The 21,669-nt window shown below is 40.8% G+C and overlaps 1 protein-coding gene across 1 annotated transcript in view; it reads right to left on the reverse strand.

Annotated features, from left to right (window-relative positions):
- Nucleotides 1-2,500: 2,500 nt before the first annotated feature.
- sstr3 (somatostatin receptor 3) overlaps nt 2,501-21,669 on the reverse strand; it is a 48,142-nt gene continuing 28,973 nt past the window's right edge. Inside the window, exon 2 of the mRNA XM_038282420.1 lies at nt 2,501-4,673. Coding sequence (XP_038138348.1) covers nt 3,174-4,616 — 1,443 coding nt within the window. The 5' untranslated portion in view covers nt 4,617-4,673 and the 3' untranslated portion in view covers nt 2,501-3,173. The remainder of the gene's footprint in view (nt 4,674-21,669) is intronic.

Consider the following 21,669-nt stretch of genomic DNA (forward strand, 5'->3'; position numbering starts at 1 on the left):
TCACATGTTACAGTAACATGAACTTGACATACATATGACAATAAAACCAATCAAAAAACAAAATAAATCAATAACGAAACAGTAGTACTGATAGGAATTAGAGAAAAAAAAGATAAAAAATAAATTATCTAGACATATGAGATATATCATAAACTAGATCAGATATATACAGAGTTATATGCTTAATTTACAGACAAATATGTATAAAAATATGTGTCTTTATGCACAATGTTCTTTCATTCTGGTGATTCTACCTCCTCATATCCTGTGTTTTACTGTTCAGTGTTTATCTATCTGCATCTGTTGGTGCTACAGTGGGGCTTAGAGCTGACTGAGTGCCATAATGGTGCCACTGGGTGTTAGAACATAATACTGATTCATTTGCACCCCTGGTCAGCACCAACACGTGTAAATCACTTCCAACTACAGTGGTAGGTATTTAAATTAAACCAAAAGCTGCTATTTGAGATGAGGCAGTGATCTCTAATCATTCTTTATTGTGTGTGAAACAAACTGTACAACATCAACCACCTGATGCATTTACAAACACTGAGCAGCACATCTAACCTGTTCAAGAGGGGAAACAGAAGCATAAAACATTCTGGTTATTGTTCTGCTTTCGAGAAACAGACTAAATCAGATGATTACTTCAACATTAACAACAACCAGCACAGAACTGCAACACTGAATCATTTAAAATAACACATCACAGCTAAAGTCAGTCTAAAATATTTGTATCTAGCTAATGCAACTTTATCTTTTGCCAAAGGTTTTTTTTTTCTACCAAAAAATGATGTTTGGTAGAGAGTTAATGTAGCCTGATCGGTTTAGATTCCCACGCAGAAACAAAAGGTTAAAAAAGCGCTAAGGATGGAAAACAAATTCATTAATCTGTCGAAGTGAATGGGTGAGAAAAATTTGGCATTTCTATTGGTACTTGTGTCATCAAAAGCAGCAAACTAAGTACATAATATTGCATTTCATCAAGCATGTTTAAAAGATATTTACACCTTTTAAGACAAAAGATTACTACTTTTGGCACTTAAGGGAACAGGATTTTTTTTTCCTTTTAAGATTAAACAATATAAACCTCTTATTTTTATTGTGTTGCGATAAAAAACAACCACCGATCCCCCTGCTTTGAATCACTTTCTCCTTTTAAATTTTATGAATCTAGATCACAGGCGCTCCGTCCTTTCAGAGCAGACAAGCATGCTTGGCCTACAACTGGCAGCGTTTACCTGAGCAATGAAAAAGTCACGATTTCCCACTCGGCTGATGTCTGTGTTTAACCTGACTCCGCCAGATGGATTTGCTCCGCATATCCATCTGGAAACCTTCCGTTGAAGTAATTTTGGGAAGGGGTGAAAATACTGGGTAGCTGATTGGCCTATGTTGGTGATAGACGGGCCAAATAAACCAATCAGATCAACGAAGCATATGACGTACTAACAGCCAGGCTACTCTTGCCGAAACCAGCCGGGAGAAGAGCAAAAACATCTTTTCCTCTGAGAAAAGCCTCCAGAGCAGTGTTTTGCTCTTCTTTCAGTGAAGAAATACTCTGTAATTCCGATAAAACTTGCTCGATAGCCACGCTAACGCTAGTTTCATCGGCTGAAGCCGCCATGTTCTTTAGACTGAACTGTCGCGCTTCTCGTTGCGTCACACCTCAACCCGCCTCAAAGCCAACGCTGATTGGACGTTCGTTTGGTGAACGGCTCCAAATTTTCTTTAAAGGAGAGTCTCCAGACTGATCTGCGAGTGAAACCTTGAAAGCTCGCGGGATCAGGATGGTCTCACGAGGCTAGATGATACTCAGCTATATTTGTGCACAAATTCTGAGAAGTATTAACACTAGTGCAGTGTAAACTTTTGACCTGTTATATAAATTCAACCCTGATAAATGTTGAATTGAATCTATTCATTGTTTTTCCAACTTTCCTAGTGTTATCTGTTCAACACTGTGTTATTTTAACCTAATCTAGCGTGTACCAATACAGACATTTTAAAAGTATTTAACTCCCTAGGAGTTGAATTAAGACATCTATCTATCTATCTATCTATCTATCTATCTATCTATCTATCTATCTATCTATCTATCTATCTATCTATCTATCTATCTATCTATCTATCTATCTATCTATCTATCTATCTATCTATCTATCTATCTATCTATCTATCTATCTATCTATCTATCTATCTATCTAATTCTTCATACTTTAAACTGTACACAGACAAAGAGTAGGATTGCTATCACTACTATCAATATTTGTAAGGACGTTTACTTACGATCCATCAACTTAACAGTCACATCTCACCTCCTCAGCTTTAGCTCCCACTTCAGTGAGCACCAACGTTTATACTAAATTTCCAAGTATTGCTTCAGTCTTATTCCTCTTGGAATCAAACCTTTTTTTCACACTTGATCTTGGACTTTTCTTCACTGTTTTCACACTTCTCTAGGAGGTGCTAAGTGGCTTAGCTGCAGTAGGCCATTTCCTTTTTTTTTTTACCACCAAAAGGAAAGTATCGTACCTGCATTGTTGTTGTAAATATACCAAAGGGCTTTATTCACAAACAAACTGAGAAAAAAAAATTATGAAACATCGAAATAAATCATAGGAAGTGGCGTAAGGCAGTAATTTTTCTGAAAAAACCTTTTACGCAACCAGAGGGAGTCACTAATGTAGAAATTTTAAACATGTCGTAACTATGTAATTTTAAACTTTCCTTCTGCAACAATAAAAAAACCCAAAATATTATCCGTGATTCTCCAAATAAACAAAATGTACAAAGCATTTCAAAGTGACCAAGCGGAAAATTCACAAAGAAAAACCATGTGGTCAGATTTTTGCCCATGTTTTGCACTCACTATTATACCAAATGCACAAACAATAAATTCAGAATTTTCTTTTCCATTTAGTTTGACCAGTAAAATCTGATTTTTAGACATCTAGCACATTAAAATGGCTTTGTGAATTTTCCTTTGTGTCGCACTTGTTGAAAACATTTAATGCAACAAAACAAGAGGTGACCATCACAGCACATCCAAGTGGTAAATAAAGGCACAAATTAGACCAGATATCAGATACATATATACAGAATATATTCATACACATCGATCAGCCAAATGAACAGGCCCCCATCACTGATGATCCACTTTATATGTCCAACTATAAATAACTTATCTCTAATGATGCGCTCTGTTCTGTGTTTTCTTCTGGCAGAGTTTTTACGCTCCCGTTTTTAGCTCCGTTAAGAAGCAGCGGGACCGTCAGTGACGACCCGTTGGTGGGTTCCGTCCCTTTGGGTTCTCCGCTGCAGTTTCTGTCTGGTGACGGCATTTCCATCTCTGATGCTGACGCTCCTTTCTGTGGCTGCGAGCTCTGAGGCAGGAAACTGGTGTTTCCGTTCTGGGTGATTCTGTAGATCTCCGTCATTTCTGAGACGTCCTCGTCGTCGTCATCTTCGTCTCTAATAACTCGCCTTAGGCTCTCTCTCGGCATCATCGCCCTCCTCCCCTCTTCTGGCTGCAGTGGATGCTCCACGGGCTCATGGCTCTCTACTTTTCTTGTTGAGCGACATAGGGCTTTACGGAAACCCCTCTTGAAGTTGTCGGACAAGAAGCCATAAACAATTGGATTGGCACAGCTGTTGGCGTATCCGAGAACGACAACGAAGTAGTAAAGTCCCTGGTACTCTGAAGGCAGAGACACCAGCAAGTTGAGGATGTTGAGGGCATAAAAAGGCAACCAGCAGAAGACAAAGACTGCGACAACAATCACGACCATACGTGTTACTTTTCGCTCCGACTTCCTTCTCTTTGTTGAGGTGGCATGGACCTTTTTACCTGAACTGCGGATCTTGAAGACGATGAGCAGGTAGCAGAGGCAGATGATAAGGAGGGGACAGAAGAACCCAACAGTGGAGGTGTAGATGATAAACGCAGCCCTCCAAATGTTGGCCGGCTGGGGCCAGGCGATGTTACAGGTGCCTCCTGCCTTCTGGATGTTGGCAAAAATCACTACCGGCAGAACAACCAGGAAGGACAGAGCCCACACGGTGCCGTTCACCACCTTGGCCACCTGAGGGCGCCGCCACTTTGAGGAGCGGATTGGGTGCACAACAGCAAGGTAACGGTCGATGCTCATCACAGTCAGGCAAAATATGCTGGTGAACTGATTGATGGAGTCCACCGTCATGACAAGTCGGCACATAAAGGAACCAAAGGGCCATGACTGGAGGGTGTTCTGGACCGCCAGGAAGGGCAGGCCAAACATGAAGAGCTCATCAGCGATGGCCAAGTTCAGGATGTAAATGTTGGTCACTGATTCAATCTTTGAGTAGTGCAGCACAATGTGGATCACCAGAGTGTTTCCACCCAGGCCGACGACACAGACAATGATGTATATAAGAGGGATGAGGACTCCAGCCACACTGGGACCCAAGGAGACATCTAGAAAGGTGGAGTTGGTGGAGTTAAACAGCGTCTCATTCTGGTCGCTGTCATTGAACATGAGTAGAAACAGCGGGACACCAGGCGAAGGACTCGCCAAGCTGCTATTCTCCCACGCCTCAGCGGTCATTTCAGCACCGGGAAGCAAGACGTCACCCATGCCTGTGCTCCTCCCGATGATTCGTTCTTCTGATGTTTCAGCTCCCACCCATCTGTTCTGTTGGAGGAGAGAAAAAAAAGAATTAGTCATCGAATCAATAGCTCTTATTTTTCTAGGTTGGCTCTTAGAGGAGACTGAATCAAAAGACAAAAAAGGGAAGTCTTTGTTCTCCAAGGACAGAAAAAAAAATTGATTTCAGCCTTCAGCTGCTGCAGACTTGAAAGGTATTTGAATTTCTTTAAAAAGAGAAATGGCAGCTCTATGATTAATTTCCCTTATAGTAATGATTATAACAATTCAATTCAATTCAGTTTATTTATATAGCGCCAAATTCACAACACATGTCATCTCAAGGCACTTTACAGTTCAACCAGATCATACAGTCAAATTGATACAAAGTTTTCTATCTAAGGAAAACCAGTTGATTGCATTGACTCATTGACTCAAATACAATCCCCCACACTAAGCATGCTTGTAGCGACAGTGGAGAGGAAAAACTCCCTTTTAACAGGAAGAAACCTCCAGCAGAACCAGGCTCAGTGTGAGCGGCCATCTGCCGAGGCCGACTGGGGTTCAAGGAGACAGAAGCAGAGATACAAAAAGCAGCTGTAAAAGGCGGCCCCGTCCAGGAAACACACAGCCAGGCAGACGAGCTCCAAGGCAGCTCCCATGCCAGAGGACGAAGAGAGCACATCCACTCAGTCACGGTCAGAGAAACAGGACTACACTGGAAAACAGGCCGATCTCCAACATCTATAAACAACGGTGTTGATGGAAGCAGCACAGCTGATGTTTCTTTCCAGGATGACGTCACAGCCAAACAGGAACAGACGAGGCAAAGCTACTCTGAGGAAAAGCAGAGAGAGCAGAAGGTTAGAGATTGAACTGACAGATTCACTGGTCCGATAACACTGGTCCGTTTTAGCCAAAAGGACTTAAAAAGTGTAACTTTTACACATTTTGAAATACCGGTGCATCTATATAATATATGCTTTAAATATTTAAATTGATTATTTTACATTTTGATGGTTCTTTAGTTTTGAATGGGATGATGCACTGAACTGCATCATCCCATTCAGAGATACTTCAGACTAAGTTGTAGATTATCTCAGATTGTTAGAATAAAACAGCAGTAACTTCCAACTGCTGAAGATGAGCAACAAGGAAGGCTGATTACTAAAAAAAAAGTGCGTCTTCTTTTTGTATCAAGACTTGCTTTGTCATAAAGAATAAAGGATTTGGATCTAGATTTTGGATCTAGATTTAGAAGCTTTGAATTATACAATCATGCAGTATCAAAGTCTTATCATATAGTATAGGTTGTTTAAGTTGGTGTTTTTCTCATTTAAAAGACAGTAGTTCACAACATAGTATCAATTGATAAAACTAATTTTTTGGGAACAGATTGCTGTAGAATAGTAGCTAAATGTAGAGGGGTGTCCTCAATTTTATCATACCTTAATTTCCAAGATCCATAAAAATCAGCAAGTGTGAAAAACATAAAAAGGGGTAGAAAGCAAATGTGGAATTGTTAATTGAACTCCCAGGGAGTTCAATTCAATACTTTAAAGTGCCTATATCGATTCATGCATCAAATTAACTTAACTTGCCGCTAAAAATCCCCCAAAACGCCTAAAAATATTAAATCAAATCAGCTGCTGGCCTTTAACCCGTTGGTAGAGTCTAACCTGCCATTTGAGACAGTTACAATGACAGTAGCCTTATTTCTGCAGGACGAGGCTGCAAATGTGAAGGAACTACATATGTATCACAGACAGAACATGAAAATTAAAGGGTTACAATGAGACTTTTGAAAATGTCAGTGTGACAGAGTTGCGACAACAATCCCAGTAGTTGAGCTTCCAAACTTATCAAGGTTGAATTTGTCTGATACTATTCTGTAGAGTCAAAAGCTAACTAAACACTAGTGGCAATCATTCGCCCAATCATGGAGGTAAGCTACATTACAGCCACAGCTGCCCTGCGGGACACTGAGAGAAGCAAGGCTGCAGTACATAGACACAGCCAGGCCCTCTGACCACCATCAGTAGGAAAAGTCCATAGATACGACTGAGCCAAATGGGATTTGAACTGGGGACCTGGTTTGCAGCATCCTACATGACATTTAAAACCTCTCAAAGGTCCATTATTGTTGCATGTGTTGCATTGTGCATGTATTCTAAGAAAGACACTGGCTCACAGAGCTAGTCTAACTTTAAGACGCTGTCCTGAGGATAGATAACTGGTTATATTTACTTACATTTACTTCTTGAAAACAAAATATTTAGAGTAGTTTTACTACATTGTAGTAAGCTAGGAAAAACATGTCAGCCACAAACAGCAGGGATGAGGTCTTTGGCTGCACCTAGAAATCCTGTCCATAAAAGGGTAGGAACAGTACCAATGAAAGAAAGCAGCCCAGTTGGAGTCCAACATGCACCCCGAACAGGTCCAAATTAATGCTGGAACTGTGGGGCAGACTCAATTCAATTCAGTTTATTTATATAGCGCCAAATTCACAACACATGTCATCTCAAGGCACTTTACAGTTCAACCAGATCATCCAGTCAAATTGATACAAAGTTTTCTATCTACGGAAAACCAGCTGATTGCATCGACTCATTGACTCTTCAGCAATCCCTCACACTAAGCATGCTTGTAGCGACAGTGGAGAGGAAAAACTCCCTTTTAACAGGAAGAAACCTCCAGCAGAACCAGGCTCAGTGTGAGCGGCCATCTGCTGAGGCCCACTGGGGTTCAAGGAGACAGAAGCAGAGACACAAAAAGCAGCTGTAAAAGGCGGCCCCGTCCAGGAAACACACAGCCAGGCAGACGAGCTCCGAGCCAGCTCCCATGTCAGAGGACGAAGAGAGCACATCCACTCAGTCACGGTCAGAGAAACAGGACCACACTGGAAAACAGGCCGATCTCCAGCATCCAAACTCCTGATCTGCTTGTTCAGTGATTGGATGGCCCCTAGTAAAGGGCCCCCCCAACTTAGTACTCCTGAAGCGCATCACAAGGCAGCCTGAATCGAATGCCTTCTCTATGTTCTGAAATGCTCACTGGTTGGGAAAACTTCCATGAACCCTTGAGAACCCTGCAGAGGATTTAGAATTTGTCCCGTTCCACACCAACGATGACAATCACACTGCTCCTTGTGAAGTCGAGGTTCGACCATCATCCAGACTCTCCACTCCAGCACTCTTGCTTGGGCCTTACAGGGGAGGCTGAGAAGTATGATTCCCCTACATTTCAAGCAAACCCTCCAGTCCCCTTTCCTTTTTTTTTTTTCAAGCTTTTTATTGTCATTACACTGTCACAAGTACAGAGCAACAAAATGAATTCCGCTGCATTTAACCAATTGCATTGCACAGCGCCAGAGGAGTGGTTTGGGGGTTTAAGGGTCTTTGCTCAGTGGCAGTCTGTTGGAGTGGGGCTCAAACTAAGAACCCCAGGATTCCAAGCTCTATGCCCTAACCTCTAGGCCGCCACAAAGCACACAAACCACCACCCCAGTCTTCTAATCCAGGGGTGCTGTCCCGGGCCTCCATGCAGAGGCAATTCTAGAGTCTGTGGGGGCCCCAAGCAAAAAATCCTAGGGGGCCCTACTGACAAGCGTTCATCACCATTATGTTAGGCTATAAATAATCTGACACCAATGAAAAATGTATTAAATAAAAACTTTTTTTATTCCAAATGTTCTAAACATGAACAACCTTGTTATTTTGGAAAATATAAAAGAATAAAAGTAAAGAATAAATTAATAAATTAAAATAAATGTATAATAAAATAATAAAAAACAGTAAATTACTTTAAAAACCCAATATGAACTTTGTACAAAATATAAAGTATAGTAAGTGTAGTGAAATGATTGGGGTCCTGCTTCCAGACTTGCTGCTTACGGGCCTTGGCTTGTGCAAATGCAGACACTAAGTCCTCCAGATCCAAAGACCTTCGCACACTATACTCTATGGAAATAAGAGCCAGTCCTGAAAGTCTCTCTTGAGACAGCTCAGTTACTTAATTGCTTTCCAATTTACTAAACGATAGGCCTACAACGTCACCCATTCGCTAGGCTACGTTCATTTTCATTAAGAGAAGTTATCCACCTGGGCTGGGCTGGATTTTGACTGGGCAAAGCCAATGTCAATCAACATTCCATCCAATGTGGTCAAGAAGGCGAATCAGTGGCTCTACTTCCTCAGGCGGCTGAAGCGTGCAGAACTGGGGAGCTCAATCCTCATCTCCTTCTACAGATGTGTGGTGGAGAGCGCCCTGTGCTCCAGCATCAACGTGTGGTACGGCAGCTGCTCTGCTGCAGACAGGAAAGCTCTGCAGAGAGTAGTGAAGGCTGCACAGAGGACTGTTGGAGTCAACCTCCCCACCACCACAGACATCTACACCTCAAGATGCAGGAAAAGGGCCTCCTGCATCATGAAGGACCCCACTCACCCAGCACACTCACTTTTTGTCCCGCTACCCTCAGGCAGGAGGCTGCGGAGCATCAAATGCAGGACAACCAGACTGAGAAACAGCTTCATAACAGAAGCTGTGAGACTCTCAAACTGTCCCTAACAATAACTTGGTCACTTCAACCCCTAACCCCCCCAATGACACTGTATTTGCAGTTTACACTCAGACACTTTAAAATGTTGCACTGCTAAATTTATCTTCCCACGCTGCTACATTACTCATACTTCATCCATCCTGTACATTCCTATTAATATACATTTTATTCTCTACTTCTTGTTTTTATATATCTTTAAATATTTTTTTCTATTTATATAATTTGATCTTGTAGCTAGTTTTTATAATTTATTTTTTTATATTCGGATGTAACTGGGGCCGTGACTCTCAATTTCATTCTACCTCATGTAACACGTGATGTGAATGACAATAAAGTCTCTTGAATCTTGAATCTGAATTTTTATATGCATGCTCGCCTGTTGCTGTTTATCTACCGGGTGTACAGTAGCTGGCTCTCGGGGGCCCCCCAGTTGCTCGGGGCTCCAAGCAGTTGCTTGGTTTGCCTGTTGACAAGGTGCACCTTTGCCTCCATGCCATGTTGAAGAGGTGTGTTAGCCAAGACAGCGTAACAAAATCCAGAGCTCTAAGGTACTCTATCAATAGTAAGTAACCTAAATTAACGAAAACAACCTTGTTTTAAAAAAAAATATACACATATGTAAGAATGCCGTTTATTGATTTCAGTTCAGCATTCAATGCAATAATATCACAACATCTCATCTGCAAACTGGACAAGCTGGGGGTCAGCACTACCCTCTGCAACTGGATATATTTACAGCTGCTTTTTCTATGTCTGCTTCTGTCTCCTTGAAGCCCAGTGGGCCTCAGCAGATGGCCGCTCATACTGAGCCTGGTTCTGCTGCAGGTTTCTTCCTGTTAAAAGGGAGTTTTTCCTCTCCACTGTCGCTACAAGCATGCTTAGTGTGAGGGATTGCTGAAGAGTCAATGAGTCGATGCAATCAACTGGTTTTCCTTAGATAGAAAACTCAATCAATTTGACTGTATGATCTGGTTGAACTGTAAAGTGCCTTGAGATGAATCCAGCAGGATTCCAACCATGGTCCAGGCGAACAGACAGGGCCAGACAGGGTCGGTGGGTGAGAAGGAACAGAATCAGGAAATCAGAACCTCAAGGGAAATGCTGAAATACTCTCACCACTGGTTACGGAATAACTCGCCTGAGGACACTGGCTTGAGAATAAACTCCTAACTGGAACATGAACCTTGGAAATTAACCTAACACTAACAAAACTGAAAGACGAGACACTAACAGAAGGCAAACAGGGAACAAACATCAAACAATGATCTGGCCACAATAGCTGGAACTGAGCCCAATTTAAAGGAAACCTGCAGGTGGATGAGATGAGTGATAATTAGAAGCTGGACAGAGTTAAGCAGGTGAAAGGCATGAGTAATTAAGGGGAGCTGTCAGGGCAGATCATGACAAGATTAGGGTTTGGAACTAATCAATTGTAATCTAACTCCATCCTTATCCTGCGTAGTCCTAGTCAGGGTTTCCTGGGGTGCCTATCTACAGCTGTCAATGGACAGGTCGCCATTCTGTTGCAGAGCAACACAGAGACACGCAGACACAAAACCAGTCACACACTCACAGCTAAGGACAATTTAGAGAAGCCAATTAACCTGACAGTCCTGTTTTTAGACTGTGGGAGGAAGCCGGAGAGAACCCATGCATGCACTGGGAGAAAAGGCAAACTCCATACAGAAAGACACCGACCCGGTTACCAAGAACCTTCTTGCTGCAAGGCAGCAGTGCTGCCCACTGCTTTTACCCAACACTTTCTACAGAATTTTTTTTATTGATGGAGCTTATGATTTACCAAAATCCCACATGATTGGTAACGAGATGGATATAAACCCACCTCTGCAGATAGTTTGGAGTTCTGGGAGAAATTCTGTTAAGTGTTAGTTTTTAATAACAAACAGAGTTTATTGAATTTAACCCCTGATTGGATGAAAAACAATTATTTGGAAGAACTCGTTCTTGCATAGTTGAGTTAGACTAAACAAGTATTGAATTAACAACGTTATTTGAACATACAACACTAAGACTGGAAATCTGAAGCTTTGTCTTTGCAAAAAATGTAATTTCATTATTGATGAAAAATAAAACCTAACAGTGAGTTTCGAAACTAAATGAAAATGCTTTGCTGTAACACATTTCAATAATCTTCTCAGTTTTATGAAATTTATAATGGATTTAAACTCTTGGTGGAGGAAGAGTAAAAATAAATCTTTTCTTTTGAACAACAGTTACACCAAGTTCAGAAACATTTTTTATTTAGCACCCAAAAAAAATACTCATGCCATGATGAGAGCAAACAAGATAGATGATTATTACTGATTAGATAAATGAGAAGCAATTAAAAACTTGAATCAACAAATAGATTTGACCTCAGAAGTTATTTCTGGTGCTTCTTTAGCTGCAGCCAAAGAGGATAACAGAGGAGGCAGATAATTGACTTTTCATTAGTGAACCAGCGGCGCTCTGATTAACATGAACTGAACAGACAAGGAAGGAAAACACACAGCAGAAAGAAATAATCAAGATTTAATGTATTAACATATTAAAAATCGGAAGCAAATATTTCTAAAAATACACCACAAAACAAGACCAGATGACTTTAAGTACATTTAAACAATAATTCAGAAAATCCAGTGCACCCTGTGGTGTCCTGAAAAGCTAAAACATCATTGTTCGTGTTGAAACCCATATATTTCTTATATACACATATATTTCACATGTGTAATTGATTTTTTAAGCCAATCATCCATCAGATTGCTTGGAGGTTAAAATAATTTAGCTTTATTTAGAAACCCGATATTTTATGCATGTTAGGATTCCAGTCTCTGTGGTTTGATTTGTGTTTGTCTTCCTTCCTCCACCAGGTGGCGCCTGGTTCTGGTTGGCCTCCTCACACACCTGCGGAAGGTTTCCTCGTTAACGGAGTGTTCTTAAGCTGCTGACTGCCACTACCTCGACGCCAGAGTGTTTGCCAGTTTGGGGTACTGTAGCCAAGCTGAGTTTTGCTGAGTCAAACTGAGTTTTTGTCTACCTTAGTTTTAACCTCGCTGTTTTGTCTTTGCCTCTCAGCAGGAAGTCATCCTGCAAACTGGATGTTTCGGACCTTCTCTCCCCCGGAAGGATCTTCTGAGAATCAAGCTGAGCTGAGGATTTAAGTTTGTGGTTCTGGTCAACCCTTTACCCCCAAGGATCATTTGGGGCTTCTCTCTGAGCAGGGGATCCATCTCCACAACAACCCGTTCAAGTACCGCAGGAAATCTAAGTGGCAGTCAGCCTCTCCGTTCTCCAACAAACAACCGCATTCTGGGTAAACCCCGCCCGCCATCGAAAAAGACAAACACTGGAACATCCGACACCAACTTGAGAGACAACAATTTTCTGGAAACATGAGTCTGCAACCTCTTCAAGTTCAAGAATCAATTTTCCCACTGAGCCTGAACTAACCGCAGTGTCTTCCCCTCACTTTCCAGTTCCGGTTAAACAATGTTCAGAGCAGCAATGGACTCATCACATCCATCTCAATAAACCTGTTAAACTTTTCCCTGGTCTCTCTGTGTTGGTTTACTGCATGTGGGTCAGAGCACTTGATAAGAAATGTGAACCGTCTATGAACTTTAATTATAGCACAACTCCTTCCACTAAATATGGGAAAAAATATCTACAGTAGCAAGGCATCAAATCTTGCATGTAAGAGTTTTACATCTGCTGTAAACAGAATCTACATTTCCATTTCTAATACTGATGGAATTATGAAAGTTTAGCTCTGCATAAAGCATTACTGAACTATTGCTATTCAATGTGCAGCATTTAGTGCAATCAAAACATTTACCACAAAGGCCACTGTTTGTGGTTCAGTCAGCTACTCACAAATAATCCAAGTTCCTGCCCCTAGCTCCTTCCTAACTGCCAGCACTATTCAGATAGCACTTATTATGGTGACCGCAGAGCTACTTCCACTGTAGCTTAGCTGCCCACCGATTTTAGCTATTCAGTAAGTAAACCTCGCTGCAGTAGTCGTATTCGTCATGGTTTTTAAGCTTCAATGCCCCCAGTGGACCCATGCCTGTGATGCTGCTAGTGCATCAGATTTACAGGTGTTTAAGAAACAGCAATTACAAAGATTACTGCAGGATTGTAGTACAGGTGCTGGTCATAAAATTAGAATATCATGAAAAAGTAGATTGATTTCAGTAATTCCATTTAAAAAGTGAAACTTGTATATTATATTCATACATTACATACAAACTCATATATTTCAGATGTTTATTTTGTTTAATTTTGATGATTACAAATGACAACAAATGAAAATCTCAAATTCATCATATCAGAAAATTAGAATATTACTGAAGACCAATAAAAACAAAGGATTTATAGAAATGTTGGCCAACTGAAAAGTATGAACATGAAAAGTATGAGCATGTACAGCACTCAGTATTTAGTTGGGCCTCCTTTGGCCTGTATTACTGCAGCAATGCGGCGTGGCATGGAGTCGATCAGTCTGTGGCACTGCTCAGGTGTTATGATAGCCCAGGTTGCTCTAATAGTGGCTTTTAGCTCTTCTGAATTGTTGGGTCTGGTGTATTGCATCTTCTTCTTCACAATACCCCATAGATTTTCTATGGGGTTAAGGTCAGGAGAGTTTGCTGGCCAATTAAGAACAGGGATACCATGGTCCTTCAACCAGGTACTGGTAGCTTTGGCACTGTGTGCAGGTGCCAAGTCCTGTTGGAAAATGAAATCTGCATCTCCAAAAAGTTGGTCAGCTGCAGGAAGCATGAAGTGCTCTAAAACTTCCTGGTATGTGGCTGCGTTGACCCTGGACCTCAGAAAACACAATGGACCAACACCAGCAGATGACATGGCACCCCAAACCATCACTGACTGTGGAAACTTTACACTGGACTTCAAGCAACGTGGATGAAGTGCCTCTCTTCTTTTCCTCCAGACTCTGGGACCTTGATTTCCAAAGGAAATGCAAAATTTACTTTCATCAGAGAACATGACTTTGGACCATTCACCAGCAGTCCAGTCCTGTTTCTCTTTAGCCCAGGCAAGACGCTTCTGACGCTGTCTGTGGTTCAAGAGTGGCTTGACACAAGGAATGCGACAGCAGAAACCCATGTCTTTCATACGTCTGTGTGTGGTGGTTCTTGAAGCACTCACTCCAGCTGCAGTCCACTCTTTGTGAATCTCCCCCACATTTTTGAAGGGGTTTTGTTTCACAATCCTCTCCAGGGTGCGGTTATCTCTCTTGCTTGTACACTTTTTTCGACCACATCTTTTCCTTCCCTTCGCCTCTCTATTAATGTGCTTGGACACTGAGCTCTGTGAACAGCCAGCCTCTTTAGCGATGACCTTTTGTGTCTTGCCCTCCTTGTGCAAGGTGTCGATGGTCGTCTTTTGGACAACTGTCAAGTCAGCAGTCTTCCCCATGATTGTGTAGCCTATAGAACTAGACTGAAAGACCATTTAAAGGCTTTTGCAGGTGGTTTGAGTTAATTAGCTGATTAGAGTGTGGCACCAGGGGCCATCAATTTTGAACCTTTTCACAATATTCTAATTTTCTGATATGATGAATTTGAGATTTTCATTTGTTGTCATTTGTAATCATCAAAATTAAACAAAATAAACATCTGAAATATATGAGTTTGTATGTAATGTATGAATATAATATACAAGTTTCACTTTTTAAATGGAATTACTGAAATCAATCTACTTTTTCATGATATTCTAATTTTATGACCAGCACCTGTATGTATATAGGAAAAGGGAATAAATTTTACTTATATTTTAAAATGCTTTAAAATGTTTCTAATGAATCTACCCTAGTTTTTACTTTTATTAACCATTTAGTATTTTATTTGTATTTGTAATAAACCTTGTAGGGATGTTAAAAGTATTCATACTCAAAAGCTTTATCCATTGCTATTTAGATATTAGGTATTGATACGAAAAACAAACGTTTGCATATTTTTTGTAATTGTTCCTTTTGACATTAAAAGCAAAACACCTCAGACAAAATGTCAGGACTCCAGTCTGTGTGTTTTTTTTTTGTGTTGTTCTCCCTTCCACCACCAGGAGGCGCCTGGTTCTGGTCCGCCTCCTCACACACCTGATGATGGTTACCTCGTTAGCGGAGTGCTCTTAAGCTGCTGATTGCCACTACCTCGACGCCAGAGTGTTTGTCAGTTTTTGGTACTCTAGCCAAGCTGAGTTTTTAGTGAGTAAGACTGAGTTCTTGTCTACCTGATTTTTAACTTCGTTTTTGTCTTTGCCTCTCGGCAGGTAGTCATCCTGCAAACTGGACTTTTTCGGATCTTCTCTCCCAGAAGGAATCAACTGAGCCTCAAACCGAGCTGGGGATTCAAACTGGAGGTTTGGAACCTGTTTCCTTGAGAGGACGTTGAGTTAACTCTCTGAGCAAGGGATTCATCTCCACTACAACCCGTTAAAGTACAGCAGGAAATCTGAGTGGCAGTCAGTTTCTCCGTTCACCAACAACCATCCGAGTTCTGGGTAAACCCTGTTCCGCCCTCCACCGAATCAGAATAACACTGGAAAACAACACACAGATTGGAGTCATAGATCCTACAACTTCTCTGGAAACTTGAGTCAACAACCAGATCCTCTTCTCCAATTCCACGAATGAAATTTCCCACTGAGCCTGAACTAATCGTTTGTCTTCCCTTCACCTTCCAGTTCCGGTCGAGCTGAGTTCAGAGCAACTCTGCACCGTGCCTGATCTCTTCAATAAAACCTGTAAAACTTTTCAGTGGTCTCTCTGTTTGGTCTTCTGCATTTTGGGTCAGACCTTTAATAAAATCATGACACAAAAATCTAAAACTAAACTGTGGTTCAGAAGAAAACGCATCTTCATTTGAGTTTTTCATTTTACTAAAAATATGTTTATGCCTTTATTATTTGTGATTTTTTTTTTTTTTGCATAAAGAATCAAATACTTTCCTGAGTATTGATATCAAGCAATTTTAATATCTTGACAACCCTAGCCCCTTGGTTTGATTTGGATACATGTTTTGATAGCTTTATTATGGTGGATGCTGTGAATTTAGCTCTTCATGGTAAACCTCAATATGTGCTTGTAAAATAATCAGATCTAAAAAAGCTTACAGTGAATGAATAATTTCCCAAAGCAATTTAAATAATCAAAACAAAACTCAAACAAACCTTCTGCCTAATTTATTGTTTCTCAACATTATTAAACATTGTTGTAATTCCTGCCCCCAGATTGGCTTCCTCTATCTTCCTCATCCTCTTCCTCCTCTCTGAACCCTCTTTTCTGTAATCGCGCCCCCAATGGGGCAGCCCATGGTGACGCAAAAACATGATGCTGTTATCCAGCAGCAATTTAGCATTTAATTTAAAAGCAAAGCAGGGTATTGCTTCTGTGAATTATCAGTGTTTATCCATCCAGCTCAATCATCATAACAGCTCAGTCCTGTTCAGAGAGGGGGTGGGGGGGCTTATCCTGACCAATGTTGCTGGGATAAGATGATATACCTCATTTATTACAAAACAGTTAGAAAATAACCTAATTCCAAACCTATTTCCCTTTCTATTGATGTGAAGAGATATCCAATCAAGAAATAAACAGCGACGGTAATTTTCTATAACAAATACAGCCTAATTACATATGAGGCGGTTAGAAAACAGCAATAATAAAACCATTCTAGAATAAATTCTGGAGAAAGAATGAAAGGATCAGCTATAATCTCAGAGGCAGACATCAAATCTATCTTTTATTTTACATAGATGACCGGCTAAGCTCCCCCAGGCCGCAGGTTGGAAACACATCATCAGCTAATGTGTTTCCTCTGCAACCGGCGGCTGCTGGTACCTTCATATTTAATGCACAGATAATGGCTGAGTTAATATTCAACCAAAATATGAGCAAGAAAAGCATCAAGTGATGATTTCTAAACACATTACAGACTTAAACAGATGTTGAGGAACATAAATAAAACAATATGATATGTCTGGTAAGGCATAAAAAAACTAAACATTCAATTTCACTCGTCATTAACTACACAGCTGCACTGCACAGCATCCCGGTTGTTACCCAAACAGACGGGCTGCGGAAATCATTACATCTCAGGAATGTTTTTGTCCTTTAGCTGCTTTGAGAAAATCCACGGTGAGAAGAGCACAGATGTGCCCCGAGCCTACTTCAAACAAACCGACAGACAGGTTTTTATCAAACTCTCAACAGCTGTGGCGTCGACAGAAACGCTTCGAGAGGAGAAAAGAAAAAAACTAACAACAACCGACGTAACGAGACGCCCTTTTCTCTTCCGCTGAAACAGTTTCTTTGGTTTCAAGGAAATTGTCACATTTATCATTTTTTAATAACTCCCATTCCTTGTGATTACAGGCCTTGTGCACTAAATGTGCCAAATTTGGGTGCCATGGAAACCAGAGGAGGACCTGGAGATCAGAATCATAAATCAAACAGAACCAAATCCAATTTAGATGGATTTCTTTCTTTTCTTTTGCTTTTCTCATGTGAAAAGGCTTCAAAGAGCAGAACAAAAACAGGATCTTAAGCTTCTTCAAAAGCTGACGATTTTAAACCGGAAACTTTGTGCTGATGGTGAAGAACTGATTACAAAGGCATAGATACATTTATCCATAAATCCAGCTGTGTGGTTGACATGTCTTACTTCAATCTCTATAAAATGTTCTATTGATTTATTTTAAGGTCAGTAAAAAAAAATTAAAGTAAATGTTTCCTATAGTTTAAACTGTTTTACTGATTGTATTTACCAATAATACCAATAAAGCCTTCCCTTTGTCAAGCTACGTCTGTTTAAAAACACTGACGTCTTTTCAGAAAGCTAGGTGTGTTAACATGTCTGTCAATAAGATAAAGCCTGGTTTAATTATTTGTGTGATAATTTACAAAACAAAAAGGTAATCTAAAGGCAATTTAGAAAATAATTATTATTTTCTAAATAATAATTTAGAAAATAATAATTATTTTCTAAATTAGAAAATAATTATTATTTTCTAAATAATAATTTAGAGAATAATAAGCTCCAGATTCTTTCCATTTGAATGATTTTATCCGAGAACAATCTTATAAGACAGATCCAATTACAAACAATCAGTTTCTATCCGGATAAGATGCAAGAATAAATTCAGTTGATCTTATGACGTCTAAAAGATTCTCTAAGTAAACAGATTTTGCAACAGTCCCTCATCCTGAGCATAGGCGGATCTAGACAGGGGCCAACAGGGGCCAGTGTATAAAACAACCCAATAGGATTCTGATATTAATTTTGTTAGGAATCCAGTTTGTGTGGGTTGTGTTTGTTTTTTGTGTTCTCTCCCTCCACCACCAGGTGGCGCCCTGTTCTCGTTGGTCCTCCCACACACCTGCGACTGGTTGTGCTCATTACTGAGGACTCTTAAGCGGTGGACTGCCACTACCTTGTCGCCAGAGTCTTTGTCTCTCTGAGTTCTAACCTTGTTTTTGTCTTTGCCTTTTAGGCAAGAAGTCATCCTGCAAACTGGATTTTTGGCCTTCTCCCCCTGGAAGGATTGTTTTGAGCTTCACACTGAGCAGGGGATTAATCTCCACACGACCCGCTCAAGTTCTCCTGGAAATCTAAGTGGCAGTCCGCTCCATTGCTCCTCAAGGAACCAACCAAACCCAAAACCTGTCCGCCCTCCAATGAGGCCCCCAATCTCTGGATAAACCCACACCGACTGGATTCTGGGAAGAGAACTTTTTTCTGCTAACGTGAGTCCCGTTCATCTCTGATTTTTGCAAGACGTTCAAAGTTCCCACGGACCCTGAACTAACCTCTGAACTTTCCTTCTCATTTCTAGTTCCGGTTCACCAGCTCTCCGAGTTACCCTGGATCAACCTTATTGATTATTTCAATAAACCTGTTAAAATTTTACTCTGGTTCTCTGAGTGGTTTCCTGCATGGGGGTCAGATCTCTTAAAAACTCCATGACAAATTTTAGAAATAGCAATAAAACACTTAGACAGCATTGACTGGGTGTGAAAAAGTTTTATTTTTGCATTCTTATAAATCGATTAGGTTGACGCCGGTTCCTAATTGTAAAGAAGGCTACCACTCCATGAAGGCGCTAACACCTCTGAGCTAATCCCAGACTGGAGACATCACTCTTTCAGTAACTCTATAAATACTGCCTGTTCTTTTAGTAAATGATGCCCAAACAGGACTAGACTTTAACATAATTTAAACTAAAATTAGAGAAATTAAGGAGAAATTAAAAACAGTTCCTGTGTGTTCTGTTACCTTAGAGCAGAGGTTGGCAACTCCATCCCTTGAGGGCCGGTTTCCTGCAACATTTAGATTCATCATTGGTCCAACACACCTGAATCAAATGGTTGAATTACCTCCCCAGTATTCAATCGATTTCTCCAGAGTCCTTTTAATTATCTATTTACTTGATTCAGGTGTTTTAAGTCAAGGAAATATGTAAAAGTTCCAGGATACAGGCCCTCCAGGACTGGAGTTGCCCACCGCTTGTTGGGATCCAGAGGCTTGCCCACCAGAGGGCGCCAAGGATCCCTTCCTGATTGTTTTTACTTCTGTGGGGATCTGGGGTGCTGTCTACCTTCCTCCACCAGAGGGCGTACTGGATCTCCTGAAGCTGACTTCACCAGCTGCTTCTCATCTGCTCATCAGGGGACCAGTACTTAAGTGTGCTGTGGACAACACTCCGGCGCCAGAGTGTTTTGCCAGTTATGGTTAGCAGATCTGAGCCAACCTGCCTGTCTGAATCTAGACTCCCTGTTAACCTGAACCTGAACCTAATCTGTTTTTGTCCTCTCTGCTTCTAGGAAGAACCTGTCTGAAACCAAAAACTCAGGAAGAGTTTCTCTGTCAGAAACTAGTCTGTCTGACTACTGAAGAGCCCTGGAGATCAGAAACTCTGGAAGGGTTTCCCTGTCTGAAACCAGTCTGTCTGATCGGGGAAGAACCCTGGAAAATCAAACCTGTCAGCCCTCAGCCTGCCGTCTGCCTCTGGACCCTTCAGGTTTCCCCCTCCGCCACCCTGCACAAACCTCAGAACAGGTACAGACCTGCGCTCAATCAACCAGCAAGATTACCCGGCTTCTGCTAACCATTCTGTCCCCCTCTGCAGTGAAAATCAGTCGTGACCAGTCCTGGACCAGATTACCCCAGAATCAGTTCTGTGTATTTCAATAAACCTTTTGAACTTTTTCCCCTGTCTCCGGTTGTGTTCTGCATGTGGGCTAGCAACCAAAACCCACCATGACACCGCTGCTTTAGAGACATCAGTAAACACACCAAGCGTCTATCTGACAGGTTGTGACTAATCCTTAATGTAAGTGTTTGCTGGCTCTTAATGCATCAATTACAGACATGTTCCATTTCATCAAACTTGGCCATTAACAAGAGTAACTGCATTGTTGTTATACTGTACCTATATAGAGTAGAAATACAATAGAAATGCTATTTTCCTTTATTATTAAGCAATAAACGATTGTTAACATAAATATTGTCCAGAAATTAAAAACTTTACCGATTGTACGGCAGGTGAAGGTTGATTTAAAGGCCGTTTTACAATAAGTGATTATACAGGGTATTATCTATACAGGCTTCCATGTTTTATTTATCTTTACTTCATGACTTATGCAATGAAAATAAAAAAATGGATCTCTGCTTCACTAATTTGACTTGTGGGGTATTTAAAAAAAACCTTCGAATTTATGAAGTAGCTTATAGCATTATAGTATGGGTGGAAAAAACTATATTTAATGGATAAATATTTAACAACCTAGGTATTTTAGGGTTTAACACGTCTTCTAATGAATGATTAAATCATTCCGTACATCTAATGCACAGAATATTAAAAATGAAAAAGAAAATAAAGGTAAATATTGTCTTTCAGTCACCTGATTTTGCTAAATTACAATTCTAATGTATATATTTAAATATATGCCTGTTTCCACCAGAAGGTCCAAGGATGGACAGGAATCCTGAAACTGTATGAATCAAACATGCATCTCTACATTTCTTTTGAATTTTCTTTCTGATTTTATCAGCAACTGAAGGACATTTATTTTCCTCCTGAAACAAAGACTGACGCAGACAGAAAAACCAGGACTGTCCCTGCGTACGATGACTGAGGCAGTAATGAGGAGGCAGCTGAGCAACCACAGCCTCCACACGTCGCATTCTGCCCCATTAGAAGTAATTTATGCTGGACTCAGACTCCAACAGTCGGATGGATTGTTCTGGTGTCATCTCACTCCAAAGGATATCTGAGCTTTCCTGGTTCATTTAGATGGAGGTTTGCAAACCAGATTCGTGCTGCCACGTTCCTTTATAGAGGGAAGATGTTTTCTCCCACATCCCCTCCAGACAAAAGGACTCAGACACTGCAGCAGTCCATTCATTACTTCCTAAAAGCACCTTTCTCTGGGGATCGCAGCCTCTCAGTCTACTTTTCTGC

This window comes from Cyprinodon tularosa, unplaced genomic scaffold (assembly GCF_016077235.1).
Source record: "Cyprinodon tularosa strain WSP-4 unplaced genomic scaffold, ASM1607723v1 ctg104, whole genome shotgun sequence".
In the NCBI taxonomy this organism is placed as follows: Eukaryota; Metazoa; Chordata; class Actinopteri; order Cyprinodontiformes; family Cyprinodontidae; genus Cyprinodon; species Cyprinodon tularosa.